General features: G+C 40.6%; 1 protein-coding gene across 1 annotated transcript; it reads left to right on the forward strand.

Annotated features, from left to right (window-relative positions):
* Positions 1–7,155: 7,155 nt before the first annotated feature.
* LOC308368360 (uncharacterized protein) lies at positions 7,156–19,688 on the forward strand (the record flags this gene model as incomplete). Its single annotated transcript, XM_080842531.1, has 8 exons — positions 7,156–7,408; positions 7,817–7,987; positions 9,107–9,794; positions 10,181–10,357; positions 13,634–13,807; positions 15,468–15,641; positions 16,177–16,223; positions 19,147–19,688. 8 exons carry the CDS (start codon positions 7,156–7,158, stop codon positions 19,686–19,688), a joined length of 2,226 nt encoding a protein of 741 aa, XP_080698657.1.
* Between the last annotated feature and the right edge of the window lie 3,749 nt (positions 19,689–23,437).

Raw genomic sequence — 23,437 nt, forward strand, 5'->3', positions numbered from 1 at the left:
TGGACAGCTGGTGTCTTGAAGGACAATCTTTAAGCAAGGAGGGAGGTTTTTTAATATTCAGTAAGTGGAGAAATGATGCCAACAATGCTGTCTGATGCTGTATTGATAAATGTCACTTTAAGCTATTTGGTTTAGGTTTATTAGAGTCATCTCAGGCATTGTTTCATTTTCACTCTCTGTGCATGCCCCTTTTGTGACGGGATTATCATTTTGTTGAAAGTATGATTGTGTGTGTGATCTTTACTGGTATATAGTTTGCAACATCAAACTATATTGAGAACTAAGATTGAGATTGCAACATCAACCACAAAAGAGACATCCTTTGCTTACAACACTCATGGCTTTTCTCTGTTCTCTGGCTCAGGCCAAACACATCCTGTTTTTCTCAGTCTGTGCTTTCTTTCTGCACCAGCATGTCTGTCGCTCACACAAACGCAAACATTTAGACACTCACTTGCGTAACACACACACTCTCTCTCTCTCTCTCTCTCTCTCATTATCTCTCTCACACACACAAACACACTCTCTCCCTCTCTTTCTCTCTCTCACACTCACTCTCTCTATTGATTTATCTCTCTTAATCCCAGTATCTCTCTTTCTTTCTCTGTCTCTCTCTCTCTCTCTTTCTCACACAGACACACCTAAAGAGTTCTTGTTAATTCTTTCCTGATTTGTCTGAGGAGGACAGAGGAGCCAGTGGGTGACATCAGTCCCCGGCGCCAGAGGTTTGAGTACTGCGAGCAAGCGCTCAGCGAGCAAGCGCTCTGCTGGGAAGCACGGACTGGCCGTCGGTACCGAAAGTCGGACAGCACAATCTCCAAAATGGTAATCTTATCATGGTTACAAAGGAAAATGCCCCATACTGGTATTGCTCAGTCACCTGGGGTCAGGAAGCAAACTGAAGTATGAGTGACTGCAACTAATCATAGTATGGGAATGGGGTAGGCCATTGAGAACAATCTCGGGTCAGAGAAACCTGAGTATCCTACAGAACAACAAAAGGTTGCCAGATCTGTTTGAATTAGAAGCTTGGGAGGTGTCTTCAGCACACCCTTTTATTCACAGTTTTATTACACAAACGTTGTTCAGTCAAATCACTGTTATTCAATTGCCTGCGCATCTAGCATATGAAAAAGAATGGCAGTGTACATACCATGCATTGTGTGACTAAGTGCCGTCACTACACATGAGTATGTGCTCTGACTGCCAAACCACCATACTGGCTCTTTGGCGTTGCGGTCAGTGAAAGTCAGAGTTTCAGATTTCCCTATCACTGACCGCAACGCCAAAGAGCCAGTATGTGTGAATCATGACTTTTCTGTTTCTGTATATCTTTGATTCTTAAGTGCTGACGGTGCTGTGTATGTGTTAAAAAGTGTACCTTCTGTGTGTGTGATGTAGTCTTTCTAATCCGCCTTTCTGATGCATTACTTGGCAAAAAGCAGAGTAAGAGCACCTCGGACAACAGACACCCACCACGTGGCTATCCATGCTAAATAAAGTGAACTGTTAATTGAGAATGCTAACTTTTTCAACTGTATGATGTGTTTTATTTTGCTTTTCTCTCGTCTGCTCTCTCTCTCTCTCTCTGAGAGTGAGCCTGTGTCTCTCTCTGGCTTGCCAGTAGGTGGGTGAGCCTGACAACTTGTTGTTGTTGTTCAAATTAATATACTTATATGAAACGATATATGATATGATGACACACATCTTGTTTTTCTACACATCCTTCTTTTTTCCCTGTACCAGCCATTGCATGTCCTTTGCTGTGCCTTTATTTCAAGATAACGCAGGTTTATTTCACAATTTTGACTACTATCCCCCAGGGATATTTTGGGCTATTTAGGGGTCATCCAATAGTGGTTTTCTGCTATAAACAATACAATGTGCAAATAAATGATGTGTTAGGTAGTCGATGGACTGCAATTTAGTGTTTAACTGGATTTGGTATTTTCTAAAATTGCATGATGATTGCAACACACGTCCTGTTCTGTAGAGTGGGGTTAAGGATTTCACTTCAGCCTTCACTCAAGACATGATTTCTGATGTAGAAATTTCCTTTCTATAACACTCCTTATAAATGTTTAAGAGGACAATTTTTTGTATTATTCTTTCCACTTTCACATTCTATATATATAATTACATTAAACTTGTACTGTTACAATGCCATTGCCCACTTAGTTTTTGTGCTTGTGAAAAAAAACAACTAAAATGCCATTACAAAACTAATTTATATTGAATGAATGTATACATTTGTGTCTAAATACAGTGACTGTGTACAAAAATGATATTTGTTTTGCAACAGAATAATGTTGAAGATAATTGTCTCTCATTACAATAAGCTGTCAGATGTATGTTTGCAGGTCTGAACCCTGCTATTCTCTTCAGGCACATGCCATTACGCACATAATAAGGTCTGCAAGTAAGAGGACTGGCGATGTAATAAATTAGTTTCAATTACTATTTGAGTGCATAAACATCTTTTTTCAAATTGGAAGAATTTGAACTCTTTGCTGTATGGCAAAGAGTGTCGTAGTCCCAGGCATACGGCGTAAAATGATGGTCAAGCTCAACACAAAGGAGCTCAACAGGTTCAAGGTACATCTGAAAGATGTTGATCATGTCGTGGACCGCATGGCGTGGGCTTCTCCTAACTGGGAAGCACCTAATAAAGTTGTGGCCATTTTTAAGGACACCATTTTTTTTCAGCTCCTGAGGATCCTGTCGTCTTGCCCAGATCCCTATCTAAGATCAACTTAAGATCTTTAAATGCTCTTATGTTCTCAACCAGCACTGATATTCATTTATACATTTGTCCTGAATGAAATTATGGGATGTCCTGCCTGACTGCCTGCCTACCTACCTATCTGCCTGCTTGCGTGCACTCATTGTGTGTGAGTGACCCGTGTCCTCCACAAAGCTGGGCATATACCAGAAGCTAGCTAGCCAGTTACCCAATAATGGCAGAGAAAAGTGCAGCCACAATTTAAAAAAAAAAAAACCAAAGGCCTATCAAATGTTCAAAAGCAGGATACAAATATGTCTTGGTAAGATATAGGCTATATTGATCAACATTTAAGTTGTCGCGTCTGACCCACCTTGTCCCACCAAAACATACTACTTGTCCCACTTTGTCTTTTTGGAAGTGGCTTCGTTACATAACATATTCAAGAGAACTGACCAACATATTTAAAAAAACAAAATGTGAAGACTGTTTAATGGAAAAGTTTGAATCACCAAATTGCCCCACCCCTTGACTGTTGGTAGGAAATGTGTGGATACTTCCTCTCACACAGAAAATGTTTTGTGAGGGTACGACACACGTCCTGAACCTCGGGGTCTACAACACTGGAAACTGAAGTAAGACAACAAACATTTCAATCTTTTTCAGACATTTGTTGTAAAAAATATGTACTTTATTACAAGCATATACAAGAGGCAGTGGAATTACTTACAAGATATCTAAAAAAGTTGTCAAACCTGTCATGCAAATCTTACCTGTTAATATATGAATGTATCTCATTTGAGAATATAGTGGTGAGGTGTTAAATACTATAAGAATTTAAGCGATACATGCATACAATGACATGCAGGGTATTTTTACAAAATGCCGAAAGAAAACGGACAAACTGTTGTTGCATGAACAGCGAGGACTTCCTTTGAAAAGGGTCTGTGGTCAGGTTACCATGGCTGCGGGGCCTATGTGTAAACGTCTGTACACTCTGAGCCTGCTCAATAGCATGCAAAAGCCAACTGCTGTGCTGGGCTATGCTAGTCAAATCATTATTAAAGTTTCTACTTATTATTATTACAATTAACAATTATTTTGCAAGAGGACAGTTTTTGTATAAATTGCCTGTCAAAGGAACTAGCAGAGCTTTGTTTTTTTAGGGCTATTGTCTACATTTGGCTACCCATTGCAGTCAGCACCAAAATGATTAACAGCGGTTTAATTTCACAACAGTGTGATAAACTTGGGGGTGAAGGTCAAAGTGTGGTTATCTGGCTGTCAACAATGATGGCAAGTAAGGTGGATGTGGATGCTGCTATGCAGAGTGCTTAATCTGCGTGTAGCAACTAAAGTTGTTGTCAAGAGAAGTTGAAGGGGGAGGAGCAAGGGCTCATGCGATCTTACAGAATTAGAACTTAAATGCAGTTGTTGGGCATAGTTAACTGAAATTTGGTGCCATAAGTAAAAAAAAAACTTTAATATTTAATTAAGAATAGATTTTAAGATAAAAATGCCCTGCAAAAAGGGCTCTCATCAATATAGTAAACATAAAGGCAGGTGCTTGAGGACCACCTATGCAGTATTTCACTCCAGGGTGAAGAGACAAAGCTTATGCATGGATTTGGTGATGAGGAACAATGTTTTCACAGCCGTCAGTATTTGTGAGCAAAGGTCACGCTATAAGAGAGAGACAATATGGTGAGTGAACACACACTGGTCAGTTACGCGTCCAGCCAGACCTTTGGCTGATGAGGACAGTGACGGCGTGTGGTCACTCTGGCTGAGCTCTGACTGCCAAACAAACCAGCCTGGATCTGTGAGGTGGCAGTCAGGTCAGGGAGCAGGATTAAGACCCTCACTGACCTGGAGTGGGGGCCTGCTCTTTGTGTGTGTGTGTGTGTGTGTGTGTGTGTGTGTGTGTGTGTGTGTGTGTGTGTGTGTGTATCTCTGTGTGTGCGTGTGTGTGTGTCTCTGTGTGTGCGTGTGTGTTTGTGATTTATGCTAAAAGGCTACTTTACTTTTAAATATGAGTCAGTAGGTTGTGAACCCTTAGGGGAATATCAATTCTTGTTGTGAGGCGACAGTGCAAGCACCTGAGCCATTGTGACACACTATTATTGTTATCGAGTAGTGTGTGTGTGTGAGTGTGTGTTTGTGTGTGTGTGTGTGTGTGTGTGTGTGTGTGTGTGTGTGTGTGTGTGTGTGTGTGTGTGTGTGTGTGTGTGTGTGTGTGTACAAAATACACAAAGCAGATCTAAGATCAGTGGCTCTCTCATGTACAGAATACACAGAGCAGATCTGAGATCAGTGGCTCTTTCATGTACAGAATACACATCTGAGATCATTGGCTATGATAATGATCCTCTATCATGTACAGAATACACAGAGCAGATCTGAGATCAGTGGCTATGATAATGATCCTCTATCATGTAAAGAATACACAGAGCAGATCTGAGATCAGTGGCTATGATAATGATCCTCTATCATGTAAAGAATACACAGAGCAGATCTGAGATCAGTGGCTATGATAATGATCCTCTATCATGTAAAGAATACACAGAGCAGATATGAGATCAGTGGCTATGTAATGATCCTGATAGCACATCAAATTAAGTGGTTCTCATGTCTCACTGTTTTGGACTCTGCCCAGCTTACCTGCCCTTCTGGGTTTTGTCCCTGGATTGTCTAGTGTTTTAATACAGCCAATCTGAAATCTGTGTCACAATTTAGGCTAAATTCTGAAAGCACCATTCTGTGAGACTTAATGCATGAATATCATGTGATTGACTACAGATCAGCTTGTAGAAGTTAATCTAATGACACTATAGGTGAGGGACTGACTCCAGATCAGCCTGAGGTGACATTCACTTTTGCCTATTCAGTCTGTGGTCAGTGGTGCCTGTATGGATTTCTGGGTTTGGTGTTACTGAGAGTGTGAAAATGTGATACATTAACCCTGAACAATGTCTGCACCCAGAGCTGAAACAGGATACCCAAAGGTTTGGGCCCAAACACTTACAGCAACCTAAACCATGTAACTGTTTCTTTTAGAATATGAACTCAAGGCTAAAGGAGGGTGTTCCGATGGAGACTGTTATCTAAGCTATAAAACCTTTTATGACTTCTTGTTACAGAAACACAAAGTTCACTCTGAAACAGTAAACAACCTGTAGGCCTACAGGTGGAATATGTCTTTGGTGGCTACACTGATCTCTAGGTAAGTGCATTTACCTCTTTTGTTGTTAAATTGAAATGGATATGGGTGAAAATGAAAAATATAATCAATAAGTGATCTGGATTTTCAGGCATACTGTATATACACGAATGCTCTGAACAAAAGCTTATAGACCTGCTGGCTAGAGGATTGTCAAGGTAGATTAACATACACAGAATCTGATGGTCTCTTCGATTTTAAACTTAGATTAAGACTTGGCTTCATTGTGAATAGTTATGTTGGCTGATTTCCTGCCTTTTGTTGGTATCAGGTAAGGAATTACAGAGGTAGAGAAGAGGGTTGAGGTTCATCCTGTGGTCACAGAGGCCCTTATTGTTGAGCCTGTCCCTAAGGCTAATGCAGGTCTGCTCAGGGGGCACATAGTGTGCTGAGGTCAGTGCTGTGTGCTGGTAGAGACTAACGGAGAATACCTTCAAAAATAATCCAACGACATTTAAATGTTCTTCAAACAAAACTGATTGGAAATCTGTTGATTGATGATTATAATTGGAGTTTTAATTACAATCAAAACTGAACAGTCTTTGACACCAAAAGGAGTTAGTTATCCGTCAAACTGAACATCTAAGTCAAGGTAATAACTACAAATAATAATAAAAATCAAACTCAAAGCGAAAATACTTAATTAAATGTCAAAAACTGGATATCTCTCTAGAAACAAATCTAAAATGTTGGTAAAATATGAATATCTGACATCAATATCCTGACAGACGTGTTTAAATAAGCTATTAGTTTAACCAGCGTGCTGATGAGAAAATATAATGATTTTGGACAAAGCACGCGTATTAACGTTTACAAGTAAACCAAACAGTGGTTTAAAAAAAGGGCTTCTCTTCCCAGAATTGCATGACCCTTCTGATGTTTTAAGCCTAATACTGGATCAGTCACAGCTTACGGTTTCTTGAAGGCAAGATATGTTGCAAATCAGGAAATTGTTTTTTTTCATTGTTGAAAGCTGCCAAAAATCACTTGATAAGATTATGCTCAAAAACAATCGTTTTTTGCACTTTTACAGATCAGAATGTACAGTTTAAAACTCCAAAATCAAGCTTTGAATAACAATTGCATTAAGTGTTTCTCTGATTTTTTTGTTTTTAACATGAACTATCCCCCCAACATCTGGCCTTTTTTGAAAGCTGGCCCAGCCTGACCCCAAGCATCCAGTTCGTAGCGGATTTATAATCTGTACTCCACAATGACGACTCTGAGGGAAGTGCTGAGGTACACTCTTGACAACCTCACGGGAACCGAATTTAAGAGGTTTAAGCACGACCTTGGGGACCAGAGCCAAATCGCATCGGGAAAGATGGAGAAGGCCGACACAGATGACACTGTGGACTTGATGGTGCAGGTGTACAGCGCAGGAGCTGGGGACGTCATGTTGACCATCTTGAAGAAGATGAACCACAACCAGTTGGCCAAGGACTTGCAGAGGCATCTGGAAGAATGTAAGTGTGTAGCTCACAGCCTCTGATGAGGCGGTTGTTTGTGCATGTGGGAAGAATCATATATTCATAATTTCTGTTTCTCCTAACACCATTTGTCTCTATTTTGCTCTCCCTCCTAACTTTATCTGTGACTTTTTGTTTAATTTTAACTTTCACATTCATTTCGGTCTGTTCTTAATCTATCATGTCCTCTTCACATCTCTCCCATTGAGTCTTTTTCAATGTATCTCTGCATTTCCCTCTCTCTTCCTCTCTCCCTGACCCCTTCTATCAGTCCATCTCTCACTCTAACTTTCCATTTCTTTATATGGTCTTTCCTCTCATTCTCTTTCTTTCACTCTCCATCTTTCTCTTTCCTATCTCCCCCCATTCTCCATCTCTCTGTCTTTCTCTTTATTTCTCTTTAAGTGGGAGGCCAGCAGTGTTTCCCAGGTTTGGCTGGGATGGATGGAGGGGTCGAGGTGAACGCCACTGCTCACTCTGGAGGGATGGTGAATGCCCCAGTCTTGACTGGCTGCACCATCAGAGGCCCTGTCACCTTCAACTTTGGACAAAGCCCCATGCCACAGCAAGAAGGAGGTAATGGCCCTCTGTCAGACATTTGGATCCAGTGGCATATTACTGTAACTGCAGTGTACACACACACACACACACACACACACACACACACACACACACAACCATTGCATGAACCTAGGTATGTTTATGAAATTTGTAAGTAGTTGAGACTGGAGATCTGGAAGTATGTACTGTAAGTGTGTAGCTCACAGTCTCTGATGAGGTGCCTGCGTATGTAGGAAGAACCACATGTATTCATCGTTTCTCTCTCTCTCTCTCTCTCTTTTTGACTTTCTCTCTGCTTACTTTCTCTGTGACTCTTTATGTTTAATTGAATCTCTTTCTCCTATTTTACCTTCTCACTGCTTTTTCTCTCATCCATTCACTCTTTATGTCTGACTGGGTATCTATCTGTCTCTTCGGTCTCTCCGTATCTTTCTCTTTCATCTCCCTCACTCTCTCTCTGTCCCCCCCTCCAACTCCAACTCTCACTTTCCATTTATTTTTCTGCTCTTTCTTTCTCCCCGTCTCACTTTCCCTCCCTCTCCATCTCTCTCTTCGCTATCCCCCCCCCCCCCCCTATCTAGTGGGAGGGGAACAGTGTTTCCCAGGTCTGGTCAGAGGGGATGGTGGGGTCAAAGTGGACGTCATTGCTCACTCTAGAGATATGTTGGACGCCCCAGCCTTGAGCAGAGGATCACCCAAGCCACAACAAAGAGGGGGTAATGACCCAATGTCAAGCATTTCACATTTGGATTCAGCGCCATATTAGCTGCAATACACACACACACATTTTACACAAACCTTGTTATATTTTTGATATTACTAAGGTGAGTCTTGGGGATTCATGAGTGGAGATTGATACACAGACATGTAAAGTTAAGTATAAGAATACATAATGAAGAAAACAGAAAGTTTATCCATTACATGTTTAAAACGATGATAGTTGCTTAGAAAAATAAATAGGTAAAATTGAAAATATAACTACAAAAATGAAAGGTGCAAGTAAAATGCTACACTGAAGATGCATACAAAGCTAAAAGTGAAAAACATATCTTAAGATTACTGTGTCATTTGTATTATAAACAACTAGTAATTTCCCTGTTTCACCATATTACATCTGACTTTTGTTATCTTCAGATGACAATGCAGCAGAGGAGGTTAAAAAGACGAAAGCATCACTAAAACTGAAGCTTCAGAAACACATGAAAAAAAGGTTTTCTGCTGTACATCATGAGTCTGGAGATTACAAAGTACAAGATATCTACACAGAGCTTAACATTGTAGAGGGCCGCACAGGTGGAGTCAGCAATGAACATGAAGTGTCGACAATTGACATGAGACAGATGGGGACAGGACCAAGCTCTGAAGATAAGCAAGTCAAATTGGCAAACATGTTCACAGACTCTGCCAGCTTCGTGCATCTCAGTGTACAGGAATTCTTGGCAGCTCTTTATGTTCTTTATGAAGGTGTTCATTGGAGAAATCCCTTCCTCAAGACATGGAAAGAGAAGATCAGCTGGTGGTTCACACACTCAAGGTTTGACCTTTACAGATTTGCTGTGGAAAAAGCCCTGCAGAGCCAGAACGGACAATTTGATCTTTTTGTCCGTTTCCTACTTGGCTTGGCTCCAATGTTGGAGCCAGCGATCAGGTCCCCCCTGAATGTGGTGCTGCCACAGTTAGCTATCAGAGAAGTGAGCATCAAGAAAACAGTTCAATACATCAAAGAGAAGATCAGGGAAGATATCTCACCAGAACGGATCATCAACCTCTTCCACTGTTTGAATGAGTTAGGGGACAACTCACTGCTTGAGGAGATCAACAGGTAATTCACACAGACCATTTCATATTCAAAGGAATTGGTAAATAGCACAATTAGAAGAGCATGGTGTCAACAACACCAGTGTCATAGGTTTGATTCCAAAAGAGTACATACTAATAAAAAACCCTTAATATGGCTCAGTTATTGGAGTGTTACTGCTTTAAATATATTGGTTTTCCTTCTTGTACTGTTTGTGGTTCAAGGAAAACTTTGTGAATGACGCGCGCTCGAGGCGCATTGCATCACTTAGAGGAACTCATGATTGCATTGGATAAAAGCGTTTGCCATATGACTGAATGTAACTGTAAATGCATTGAAATCAAAATGCTTATAATAAGAGGCGTTTTAAGTATCACTAAGATTATGAATATGTTTAAAATGTTACCCAGGTATATAAACTCAGCTGATGAGAAGAAGAACCTGACTCCAGCCCAGTGTTCAGCTTTGGCTTATCTGCTGCTGATGTCAGCTAAAGATTTGGATGAGTTTGATCTGAAGAAATACCTGAAATCAGAGGAAGGGCTCTGCAGACTGCTTCCTGTAGTGAAAGTCTCTAGGAGAGTTTGGTGAGTACAGTTTTGGGTGGGTTCTAAAAGTAAAGCCTTGTTTACAACAATGATATCTATGAGGACCATTTTGGATTTTTTTTTTCTGACATACTGGCTGATAGAGATGCTTACAACACGGAGTGTGTTTAACTGCGCAAACATGAATGAAAGCATTATAATTGTATATGTAACTGAGATAGACAAGCCTAGACAAAATTACGTTTAATCTGTCTAAACAGTCTTAGAATTATTTCAATGCAGAATAGTACCAAATGTAATATTTCAATATAATATTTTTTTTAAACAGGCTAAATCAGTGTCACCTCTCCAAAGCGAGTTGTGAAATGATGGCATCAGTGCTGCAAGGGACACCTTGCCATCTGAGAAATCTGGACATGAGTGGGAATTACCTGCAGGACGAAGGAATGGAGCTGCTCTGTGTGGGACTAAGAGATCCACAATGCAAGATGGAAACACTGAGGTCAGTTATGAGGCATATAAGAGAGACTCATTAGGTGAAATTCAACCATTCCTCTGAAATTGTTACTGTGTGTGTGTTTATATGCAACATGGGGACAAGCAAAAGAGACATTACTTCAGAGTTACAGTACGTGAAGGAGAAAGCCCTCAACAATAGCCTACATTTGTTGTTAGTAATAAATTGAAATTGGAAGCAATAGTAAACATTGAAACATCCAGGATCCACACCACTTCCATTGTGGTGTCCCATGCTCTAGCTCAGCCTCTCAATAAAGCAAAGGCATTTAAACAACTCACAGACATGTCATGTTGCACTGTTCCAAACTCTTTATTATCCATAGAAAATATAATTAATTTTAGCATAACCTAAAGTCTGCTCTGATCACTGATTTTATTAACCACCATAATGAATTACTGTGCAGATTAAATGTAGGCTATGCCGTTAGGCTAAACATTGCTAATTGTAGCTTGTCTACTGGCTTGTTTATACATTATGGTTGTTACGACATTAAACAATTTGATTTGTGTGAAAAATTCCGTGTAAAGGGGGCCTGAAGGGAAGGGATCACTATTTTATTTCAACATCTTGTCACACAGATTGTAGAAAAAGTCTGAACCTTTCAGAAATCAACCTGAGCTCCTTTGCGCAGGTCAATGTGCTGGATCATAAATATTTTTGTAAACTGGCGTTAACTTTAAAAACACATCATAGTGATCATATAGGCCTAAGAGAAAGCAGATAGACAAGCTATGTAAAAAAAAATATATAAATGTATGACCAGAAGTACTGAATAGTGTCAAATGTGTACATCAACTGTATTTTAAACAGGCTGAATCGGTGTGACTTCTCAAAAGCAAGCTGTAAAATGATTGCATTTACACTGCGAGAGACATCTTCCCATCTGAGAGAACTGGACATGAGTGACAATGTATTGCAGGATGAAGGAATAGAGCTGCTTTGTGTGGGACTAAAAGATCCACAATGCAAGATGGAGACACTGAGGTCAGTTATGAGACATGATAAAGACTCAATAGGTGAAATTTAAAAGCAATTCCTCAGAAATGTTGCATCTCTCTCTCTGTGTGTGTGTGTGTGTGTGTGCTTGTTTCTTCTTCTGAAAAGCAGAGAACAAGCAAAAGAGAAAGAGATACAGAGAACACTGCATCAGCTGTCTTTATGTACAGATGTGTCCTGTTCTATGAGAGTGTGTAATGTTTAAGTGAAGTGATAAAATTCCAAGTATACATTACGTCATACAGATTGTAGTATAAGTCTGAACCCATTAGATTTTACCATGAGCTCCTGTGCACAGGTCAGTGTGCTGGATCATGAATATTTTTGTAAAGCTGTGTCAACACTTCATATAAAAACTGATCATAATGATCATATAGGCCCAAAAGAGAGGAAATAGACAAGTTATGTAAAACAATGTATACATATGTGAACATAAGTGCTGAATGGTGTAAAATGCTCACATCAACTGTATTTTTTAACAGGCTAAATTGGTGTGACCTCTCAAAAGCAAGCTGTGAAATGGTTGCATCTGCACTACAAGGGACATCTTCCTCTCTGAGAGAACTGGCAATCAGTGGAAATAAACTGCAGGATGAAGGATTGGAGCTGCTCTGTGTGGGACTAAGAGATCCACAATGCAAGCTGGAGACACTGAGGTCAGTTATGGCATACAAGAAAGACTCAATAGGTGAAATTCAAAAGCAATTCCTCAGAAATGGTGTTTCTGTGTGCGTGTGTGTATCTGTTTGTTTATATTTATGAAACACGGAGAACAAATTAAAAGAGAGAGAGGCACAGAGAACATGGCATCTGCAATCTTTATGTACAGATGTGTCCTGCTGTGTTCATCTGTATGAGAGTGTGTGCGGTGTATAAAGTGAAGGGATATAATTCCATGTCTTCATTACTTCATACAGACATTTTAGAATTGACCATGAGCTCCTGTGGACAGGTCAATGTACTGGATCATAAATATATATATTTTTTTAAACCTGTGTCGACACTTTATATACAAACACATCTTCGTGAAAATATATTTCCAAAGAGAGGAGATTGAAGAGTTATGAAAAAAAGAATAAATGTATGAACAGAAGTGATACATAGTGTCAAATGTGTACATCAACTGTATTTTTTAAACAGGCTAAATCGCTGTGACCTCTCAAAAGCAAGCTGTACAATGGTTGCATCTACACTACAAGGGACATCTTCCCATCTGAGAGACCTGGACATGGGTAACAATGAACTGCAGGATGAAGGATTGGAGCTGCTTTGTGTGGGACTAAGAGATCCACAATGCAAGATGGAGACACTGAGGTCAGTTATGAGACATGATAAAGACTCAATAGGTGAAATTTAAAAGCAATGTGTGTGTGTGTGTGTGTCTGTTTGTTTCTATTTATGAATCACAGAAAACAAGCAAAAGAGACACAGAGATACAGAGAACACTGCATCTGCTGTCTTTATGTACAGATGTGTCCTGCTGCATTCATTTGTATGAGACTGTGTGCAGTTTATAAAGTGAACGGATACATTTCCACGTCTACATCATGTCATACATATTGTAGAAAGAGTCTGAACCCTTAAGAATTGTCCATGAGCTCCTGTGCATGTGCTGGATTATCAACAATTCTGTAATCCAGTGTTTTTACTTTAGATACAAATAGAAAATGACAGTCATATAGGGTCAAAAGAGAGGATATTGAAGAGTTATGTGAAAAGGTGGGCCAATTTGAATGAAGGTCCTGAATAATATAAAATGTGTACGTATATATAATTACATACATACAAAATATGTACAGGCTTAATCACTGTCGACTCTCTAAAGCAAGCTGTAAAATGATGGCATCAGTGCTGCAAGGGACACCTTCCCATCTCAGGGAACTGGATATGAGTGATAATGACCTGAAGGATGAAGGAATGGATCTGCTCTGTGTGGGACTAAGAGATCCACAATGCAAGATGGAGACACTGAGGTCAGTTATGAGTCATATAAGAAAGGCTCAATAGGTGAAATTCAATAGCAATTGCTCATAAATGATGCGTGTGTGTGTGTGTTTGTGTGCATGTCTGTTTGTTTCTATTTATATGAACCACAGAGAACAAGCAAAATAGGCAGAGGTACTGAGAACCCTGCATTAGCTGTCATTATGAACAGATGTGTCCTGCTGTATAAGAATGAGTGCAGTTTATAAAGGGAAAGGATCAACATTACTTAGACATCCAAAATACAATCTGGAAGAAGTTTGGTCAGTTTATAAAATATTAGTTAAACAATATCTTTTATGAATGTGTTGTCTGACTGTTGACTATAATTGTGAAGATACAGTTTTTTACGATCGGATACACACAATTTTGACTGCTTTGTTTTGCTTTTCAATCGCCTCACACAATAAGCACAACCACACACCCAATGAGCAAAAACATCAGATCCATTGCAAAATGAAACACTCTTGTAAAATCTATACACTCATTTAACAAAACCATATTTTGTTACCATATGAAACACACACATTGCATATACTGAATTATGTTTGTACCACTTACACACTTCTGTTATAAACCTAAAACACTTTTAGCAATACTACTTCTCAGTGATTAGAGTAGTGTAATTGAAGTACACAGAGAAAGTGAAAATACACAATACAGTAAAAACACTAACCAAGACCAATGCAGATGAAAATATTATTTGCGTAATTCTCTCCATATACCCAAATCAGTCAACATGTCAACATGGAGAATCACAACAAAACATGTCCCAGTTTTCATGCTACTTCAGTAGTGTGCATAACACTGTAACTCAGCAAATATCAGACAAAGGTGAAAAGATGTTTCCAATACAGGTTACAATTCCATTTACAGTAAAATGTACAGATTTGTCAGTGTCGCCAGAGTGGACTGAGAGACCTGATGGATATTACTGTATTGAAAATGGCATGGTCACCGATAATATTTGCTTGAATTTCTCTGAGCCTGATAGCATTACATATTTGCCAAAAGCCTGTTTATGATCTCTATATCTTGTTTTTGCGTGAATATGGGCCTGTCCTCCTTTCAAGTTTACTGTATTTGATACATTTGGTCTTCTTCTTTGAGCACATTTTCCTCCCGCTACAGGTCTTCCTCTTCCTCTACTTCCACCTTGACCTCAGCCTCATGGCATGGCCTCGGCCTCTTCCTCCTTCTCCTCCTCTGTGGATTCCCCCTCTCACCCTCACTCTTCTTCTTTTGACTCCTTCCATTTTGGTTGAAGACAGATTACAGTTACTCATCTGCTGCATTTCTATAGTGCTTAAACCTGTTTGTTGTGTCTACAATTAAGCAATCATGTGTTTGGGCACTTGATGGCTGTGTTTATTTGACCGGCTCATAGGTGTGGTAACTTGACAGAGTGTTTTGGAATTGCAAGGAAGTGACCTCTTGATATACGTCTGTGTCTAAGGCATAAAAGTGTGTTTAGTGCTTTGCAAATCACTTGTGTGTATGGTTTCGCAAAAAGTGTGATGTTTAAATGTGCTTATAGTTGTGCAGATCTGAGCCGTTGTTTTGCTCCTTGAGTGAAGGTTTTGATAATTGTGTTACACTTTTGATTTTAGTGTGTATCCGATTGAAAAAAACTGTAATCTCTTGTTTCAGGCTGAGCGGTTGTGTCATCACACACAAAGGCTGTTCTTTCTTGGCTTCTGCCCTCAAATCAAACCCCTCCTACCTGAAACAGCTTGATCTGAGCTACAATCATCCAGGAGACCAAGGTGTCAGAGAGCTGACATGCAGACTGAATGATCCCAACTGTAAACTAAAGACTTTCAGGTGAGTGCTGGATGTTTATCTGGGTGTGATTTACATTTTGATCTTAGGTGACACATTCTGGATAAACTGGCCATTTTCCCCATGTATGTGTGGGTTTTTGTCCCACATCCTAAAATGGACACAGTGGTGGTTCTTGGTGTACGGGACACAGGCTTTTGCTGAGAGCACCAAGGCTCAAGGGGTTGGGAAGGATATGTCTAATGGAGGGGATGGGAATAGTTAGTATGTTTATGTGATACACATGTATGATGTACATGAGATCCTTGGTTGAGCTGATTTGTTGATAGGGAAACTGAAGGGGTCCATTGTGTTTGTGTACAGCTTTATGCCAGCTGTCCTGAAAAAATATCCCAGGTATATCCAGACTATGAAATATATTACTGTTTGTATTGCATCCTCAGTTTTTTCCCTGTTGATCTACAAACCATGTATAGTTTTGATTGATTAGAATGATACACTTATAACAAATCAGTGCATATGCTTAACTCACAGTTTTGTGCCTCAACTTTATTTTCTTCTCCCCTCCTTTCTTGAGGTATGACCATGGAGGAGAGTTCAGGATTAAACCAGGACCGAGAAAATGTGAGTGATTGTATTATTGTTCCCTGAAAAAATACAAATGCATGATTGTGTATGAACACATGGAAACATTGAGGTGTGTGTGTGTATGAAATGGAGAAAGTGGTTGTGTATGTTCACAGGTTTAGCAGTGCATTTGTATGTGTATGTGTGTGTGTGTGTGTGTGTGTGTGTGTGTGTGTGTGTGTGTGTGTGTGTGTGTGTGTGTGTGTGTGTGTGTGTGTGTGTGTGTGTGTGTGAGATCAGTGTCCCTTCAGTACGGGAGGCTGTTGTTTCTTTGTTTTCATTTCGTAATTATCTAATGCCATTTCACTTGATAATTCTAAAACATGAATGTGAGAAGTCCATTCCAAGCTAATACAGTTGCTGCTGAGCAACTGCAGTGTCTGGCCCTGAAAACTGCTGCCAGCTTACTGCCATAAGATTATCATGGCATGTGCCATCATGACAATGAAACCTGAACAGAATTGATATCTGACAATTACTGAACCAAGACTGGCAGTGTTTGGTCTGTGTGTGTGTGTGTGTGTGTGTGTGTGTGTGTCTGTGTGTGTGTGTGTGTGTGTGTGTGTGTGTGTGTGTGTGTGTGTGTGTGTGTGTGTGTGTGTGTGTGAGTTTGACAGATTGTCATGATTAATGCAAACTGTATCACATAAACACACACACACTCACAGCCATACAGAGAAAGAGAGAGAGGGAGATAAATTCACACGTACACACAAACACAAAAACAAACAAACCGAGTGAAACACACTTATTTAGACACAATCCAGTCCATTTGCACGTCTTTACTCCTTCTTGACTCACACACTCTGTCACACAAACACAAAATCATAAATAAGACCACAACGACCAACATACACACACACACACACACACACAGGTGCATTCAATCATGTAATCAAACACACACACACACACACACACACACACACACACACACACACTCACACTCACACACACACACACACACACACACACACACACACACACACACACACACACACACACACACACACACACACACACACACAATCCAGTCCATTTGCACGTTTTGATACACACACTCTGTCACACAAACACACAATCATGAATAAGTCCACAACGACCAACATACACACACAAACAGGTGCATTCAATCATGTAATCACACACACACACACACACAGAGAGAGAGAGAGAGAGAGAGAGAGAGAGAGAGAGAGAGAAAAGAGTTTACATTTATACTCTTTCCTGACACACAGGAAAGGACCTAATGGGCCGGGCCGGGTTCGGACAATTATTTAGAAATTATACTCGGGCTCGGGTCTGACTCAGACACATCAGTGTGATAATGCAGTGAACATTCCACGTTTAAAATATCTGAATAAGTAGGGGAGTCAACGTGTTTGCTTCATATGATGCAGAAGTTTGTTTTTGAGAATAAAATAAATCATATTTAGGATGACAGCCTTCTTCCTGTGTGCTTCCTAGCTGTGACAACGCGATTACAGGCAGCACATTGGCATCATGGAAGAAGTGAAAGAAACTCTTCATCTGGAGGGTTTAAATAATACAAAATGAAGGATAATCTATTGTATGGAGATATTCCTGCTTAGTAGTCAATGCGTATTCTAATGAAGCTGTAGGATATTGTGACGGAGCAAAATATGCAGTGTCACTTTAAAAAGCACACTGAAAGACGTTGGGGAATTGTTTGGTTTAAACCGAATTGCGGCTGAAACAACATGGCGCCGTGCTGTGAGCCAGTGATCAGAATCACTCATGGATACGGAGAATATTTAAATCACGGAAGCTTACCTGCAGCATAACTGGCGTTGGGCAAAGCTGAGCGCATGTAGCTGGACTCTCTTATTCGCACAGGAACACCAAACAATGGACTGCTCCACCTGTGACTGGTATGTGTTCGTCAAGTTTGGAAAACATTACTAAATCTAGCTGTCAGAAGCCAAATCGCTCTATTTGTGCATGTGAGCATGACAAATATGAATTGTTGTATTCTATACACCTGTTAACTGGATACAAAGTATTTTTGTTAAGATAATTCATTTTTGTATAATGGTTAACTCCTGGGAGGAGGAGTTATTGGGAATATAACCTGCATCCAGGTAATGCGAGGGCAGTCTAGCTGGGGCCTCTGAGGTAAGAGGATGCCTGTGTATTTGTAATTCAGCTATTATTGCGAGTAAGAATAAGTAGTATCTTTTTGTGTGTGAGAGTGAGTGAATCCTTGATGCCCGAGTTTAATAAAGGCAGGCTATTCATAAAAAAACGTATGTAAATATGTCATTAGTATGAACAATTAAGACAGTAAGTCCGTCGGGCTCGCGTCAGGTTCGGACAAAATATTTCAATGGACGTCAGGCTCAGCCGGACACGGGCACTACTCTGTTGGAAGCAGGCCAGCCCTGAGAGAAAAATTCAGCCCGATCCACACTCTAGTACATACACACACACACACACATAGAAAGAGACCCACTGAGCACTGACTCAATAACACACAAAAATAACACATATTCTCAAGGATGCACATACACACACACAGACACACACACACACACACACACACACACACACACACACACACACACACACACACACACACACAATAGATCATACTTACACTTCCTGAGACACACAAATATCACAAATACAAAAGAATGCACACACACAAACACTCTCTCTCACACACACACACACACTGACTGACATGCAAGAGATAATACATATGCTTCCTGACAACTAATTCTCCTTAGTAGACATAAGCACACACAGACAGAGATAGAGATACAAAAACACATTTATATCTTTATGAGTGTGTGTGTGTGTGTGTGTGTTTTTGTGTGTGTGTTTGTGGATGAGTGCAGTGAACAGTACCTTTCCTACCCCATATTCTGATGAGGATGTTCTCTTCTCTTGGTTGCAGATGCCTGTGAGCTCACACTGGACCCAAACACACCATACAGAGAACTCTCCCTCTCTGAGGGGAACAGAAATGTGACCCATGTGAGTGAGGAGCAGCCGTATCCTGACCACCAAGAGAGATTTGACTGGTGGTATCAGGTGCTGTGTAGAGAGGGTCAATCTGGACACTGCTACTGGGAGGCTGAGTGGAGTGGTAGTAGTCCTCATATAGCAGTGGCATACAAAAGCATGGAGAGGAAAGGGTGGAGTGATGACAGTGTGTTTGGACATAATGACAAGTCTTGGAGTCTGAAATGCTGTGGTGACGCACAAATGCTGTGGTACTCTGCCATGCACAATGCTAAGACAACTACCATAAAAGCTCCCACCTCCAACAGAGTAGGAGTGTACCTGGACTGGCCAGAGGGCACGCTGTCCTTCTACAGCGTCTCCTCTGACACACTCACCCACCTGCACACGTTCCACTCCACATTCACTGAGCCACTCTATCCAGGGTTTTATGTTTATTTTGGCTCCTCAGTGTCTCTGTGCCAGATCACATGACCTCCTAATTCTGCAGGATCACCAAAGTCTACAGAAGAGTCCCACACTCCTGTTCAAACACCATTGTGTGATGCTGTGATGAACATATTGATATTTATTATTTCCTTATTGAGCCTTTTTCATGTTGAACAGCATGTTACTATGGAGACCAAGGCTAATTAAACATCACTGTATTCATAGTTACACTGTAAAAAATATGCTGGTAGATTAAAGAAAAAAATTGTGAATCTGTCTCGGTCTGGCAACAGTCAACACTCACACGCACACACAATCATAAATGAGTCCAGGATGACCATCACAAACAATATCACAACTAAACAATTACACACACACAAACAAAGATATACACATCTAACACAGATAGAATTATGATTAACACATAACCAAATAAACAATTTAGCTGTTTTTCACTCAAGTTGCTCTCTGTTTTTGAATGATATCTTCTGAGTTTTAACTTCAGACTGACCTTTTGTTTTTGCCTTAATCTTGTGCTTTGGATTATTCCTTATTTGTTTGAGAAATAAAAGAAAACCTCTTCTTTGCAGTTCTGCACTTGGGTCCTACTTTACTCATTGAGATCCTCACTAGACCAATAATCCAACGGTCTGAATACAATTCCAGACTCTGGCCCTCATTTACACGCACATATTTACACACACACTCAATATACGCCTTCCTGCCTTCCTGACACACTCACACACACTCACAAACATACAGTTTACACTCATTCATACACACACACACACACACACACACACACACACACATCCGGGTCCGGGAGGCTGTTCCACAGTCGCGGGGCTCTAGCGGAGAAGGCCCGGTCGCCCATGGTGCGTAGCCTAGTGTTTGGGACCTGCAGGAACAAACTGTTATTGGATCTGAGGTGAGGCGGTTTGATGCTTGGGGAGTGATGAGTTCTTACAGATAAGGGGGGGCATGACTGTTTATGCATTGGTGGGTGAGTAGGAGGACTCTGTATTCAATGCGGGATGAGACAGGGAGCCAGTGTAGTGAGTGTAAAATAGGGGTTATGTGATTGTATTTCCTGACTCTCGTCATGAATGTTTAGACATGAAGCTGAAACCTGAGACTGTGACACAATGACGTGTTTTTTTTTTTTTTACCTCTTCAGCTGGAGTTAAATTACAGTGATTTGAAGAAGCTCCACCAGTCCTGTGCTTTGGGTTTTCTGAGCAACGTTGGAATAAGCTTTGACTATAGCATGAAGCCGTCAGAATGTAAGTCAGCTTAATCACTTTTGTATGCGTTCTGGGTTAAACTTGCAGATATTGTGTGGTTAGATGTAGGTCTGGCAGTGGTGACTGTATTTGCTGATTTTAGTTGATTGGTGTGGATCATTGAGCGCAGTTGTGAAATAGTCTTTTGTCAAGATCCATTTGTAAAATGTAATTATGGATATTGAGATAACTACCTTAAAAGCATGCAAAATTTTGCAAACACCACCAACAGCCCAGCTGGCACTAATACAAGCTTAATGACATGCTTACTTGTGTAATTTTAGTAATATGGTTGGCAATGTTGTGTTGTGAAAGTTTTTTGTACATTGTCACTGGGTTTAAAACCCTGACCACATAACTACATACTACATAGCCTGGATGGCCTGTGGGCAGGGCAGGTGTGTTTATCTGTCCTACTAATGACCAAATACCATCTAGATTAATTTGATGCCAAAACGTATTACAGTAGTAAATTGGTGCATAGTGTTGCTCTAATAGCACACACACATTCTCCCATAACATGTCTATCCCCTATCTCTCCACTCACCCTCTCGCACACACTCTCTCTCTCTCTCTCTCTTTTCATACATAGCCAAACACATTCTGTCATTACATGTCTATACCAGCCCCTCTCCCTCTCTCTCTCTCCCTTTCTCTCTTTCCATACACACACACACACACACACACACACACACACACACACACACACACACACACACACACACACACACACACACACACACACACACACACACACACACACACACACACACACACACACAAAACAGGCATGTGAGTTATTGTAAATGTCATCAATACAAAGTAATAGATGAAAAATGGCTTTCAATGATTATGAATCGAGATAAGGTTCCAACAGGCTCCCCTAGAGCAGTAGAGGCATGTTGTCTCTTGTCAGAAATGTTTAGACATGAAGCATGTTGTCTCTTGTCAGGAATGTTTAGACGTGAAGCTAGAACCTTAGACTGTGGCACAATGATGTTTACTAGGCATGTGCACAGATAGACCCCTAGTGGTGCTCAAGCACCTGCCCTTTTGCCGTGGATGAGATAAGTGCCCCTTCTGCTGGAGCCCAATTTTTTCTTCAGCCATCAATAATCAAGAATATAAATTACTCAGTCATCCGTTTTAATATCTGAAGGGGAATTTATTTGAGTTCTTGGGAGAATTTCGCCCAACAAGCTCCGTGGCGTTCTCAAGCCCTTGCTGCGCCCCTCCCTCATCCTCCTCCACTTACTGCTGAGCGCCAGGCAAAACGGGTGCAGCTTTCTTCTTCTCTGACCCGCAGCATCAGACAAACAGGTAATGACGGTGTTTGTGCAGTCCCCCGACGTTGTTTGGTGACAAATCCCCAACGTTGTTTGGTGACAAATCCCCAACGTTGTTTGGTGACGAATCCGTGATTTCAAAGCTTTGTCCAGCTGTTTACTGACATTTGTCATGTTTAATGAAGAGAGAGAGGGGGAGAGAGATACAGGCAGACAGACAGACAGACAGGCAGGCAGGCAGGCAGGCAGGCAGGCTACAGTATGTTCAGGAGATAGTTAGTTTGTTAACAGAAATTAATATTTGAGTTGAGAATATCTTATTGTGTTTTTTATTTATTTATTATTATTATTATTATTATTCTAATATCATTAATAATTTTGGCGATGGATGCCCTTCTTTTTGGTTTGAGCACCTGCCCCCCAAAATGTCTGTGCACATGCCTGATGTTTACCGACATTAAATTCCAGTGTTTGAAGACGCTCCGTTAGTCTTGTGCGTTGGGTTTTCTGAGCAATGCTGGAATTAGCTTGACATTAGCGCGAAGCCGTCAGTAGGTAAGTCAGTATTATCATGTGATGAGAGCAAAGTGTGGTGGACTGCAGTCGGCAAATCAGCTGTTTTTAACCTTTCAAACTTTGGATGCAGCTGATGAGGGATACGTTTGAATCAATCTAAACATTTTGTCCCTTTCATGTTTGTGTTTGCATGGCTTCATCATTCACAGAGTCTTGTTCATTCTTTAAAACCTGTTGTAGGACTGTATTTGTACCGACCTGATACATTTCCAGAGTTGCCCCTTCATAGGAACAGCAGCTTGATTCACACTGCCACATAGTGGCAGGCTATTTGGTTTCCCCAAGCTGTTGGTTCAACTATGTGAAAACATCACAACAGTGTCTTCAGTCTTGCGTTCTGGGTTAAACCTGCAGATATTAATGCTGTTAGGTGTAAGCCTTGCAGTCATTCTGAGCATTGAGCCTAGTTGTCCGATAGTCGCTTTATAGGTATTTTGTCATTTCTCTTTTGTCAAGATCCATTTTTCTCAAATCCAAACCTAGAAAAATTAAGTACAGAAATGACTTGACTGAGTTTGTATCTGAGTTGTGTCTGTAGTGTTGCTTCTGTGGGAAAATCCTCTGGAACGAAGTTGCTGAGAAGAAATAACACACATTGCTGAAATTCATGAATGCGGTTAAACTAGTCTGCTTCCACCATCATAGATTA

This window comes from Sprattus sprattus, assembly GCF_963457725.1.
Source record: "Sprattus sprattus genome assembly, chromosome: 1".
Taxonomy (NCBI): Eukaryota; Metazoa; Chordata; class Actinopteri; order Clupeiformes; family Clupeidae; genus Sprattus; species Sprattus sprattus.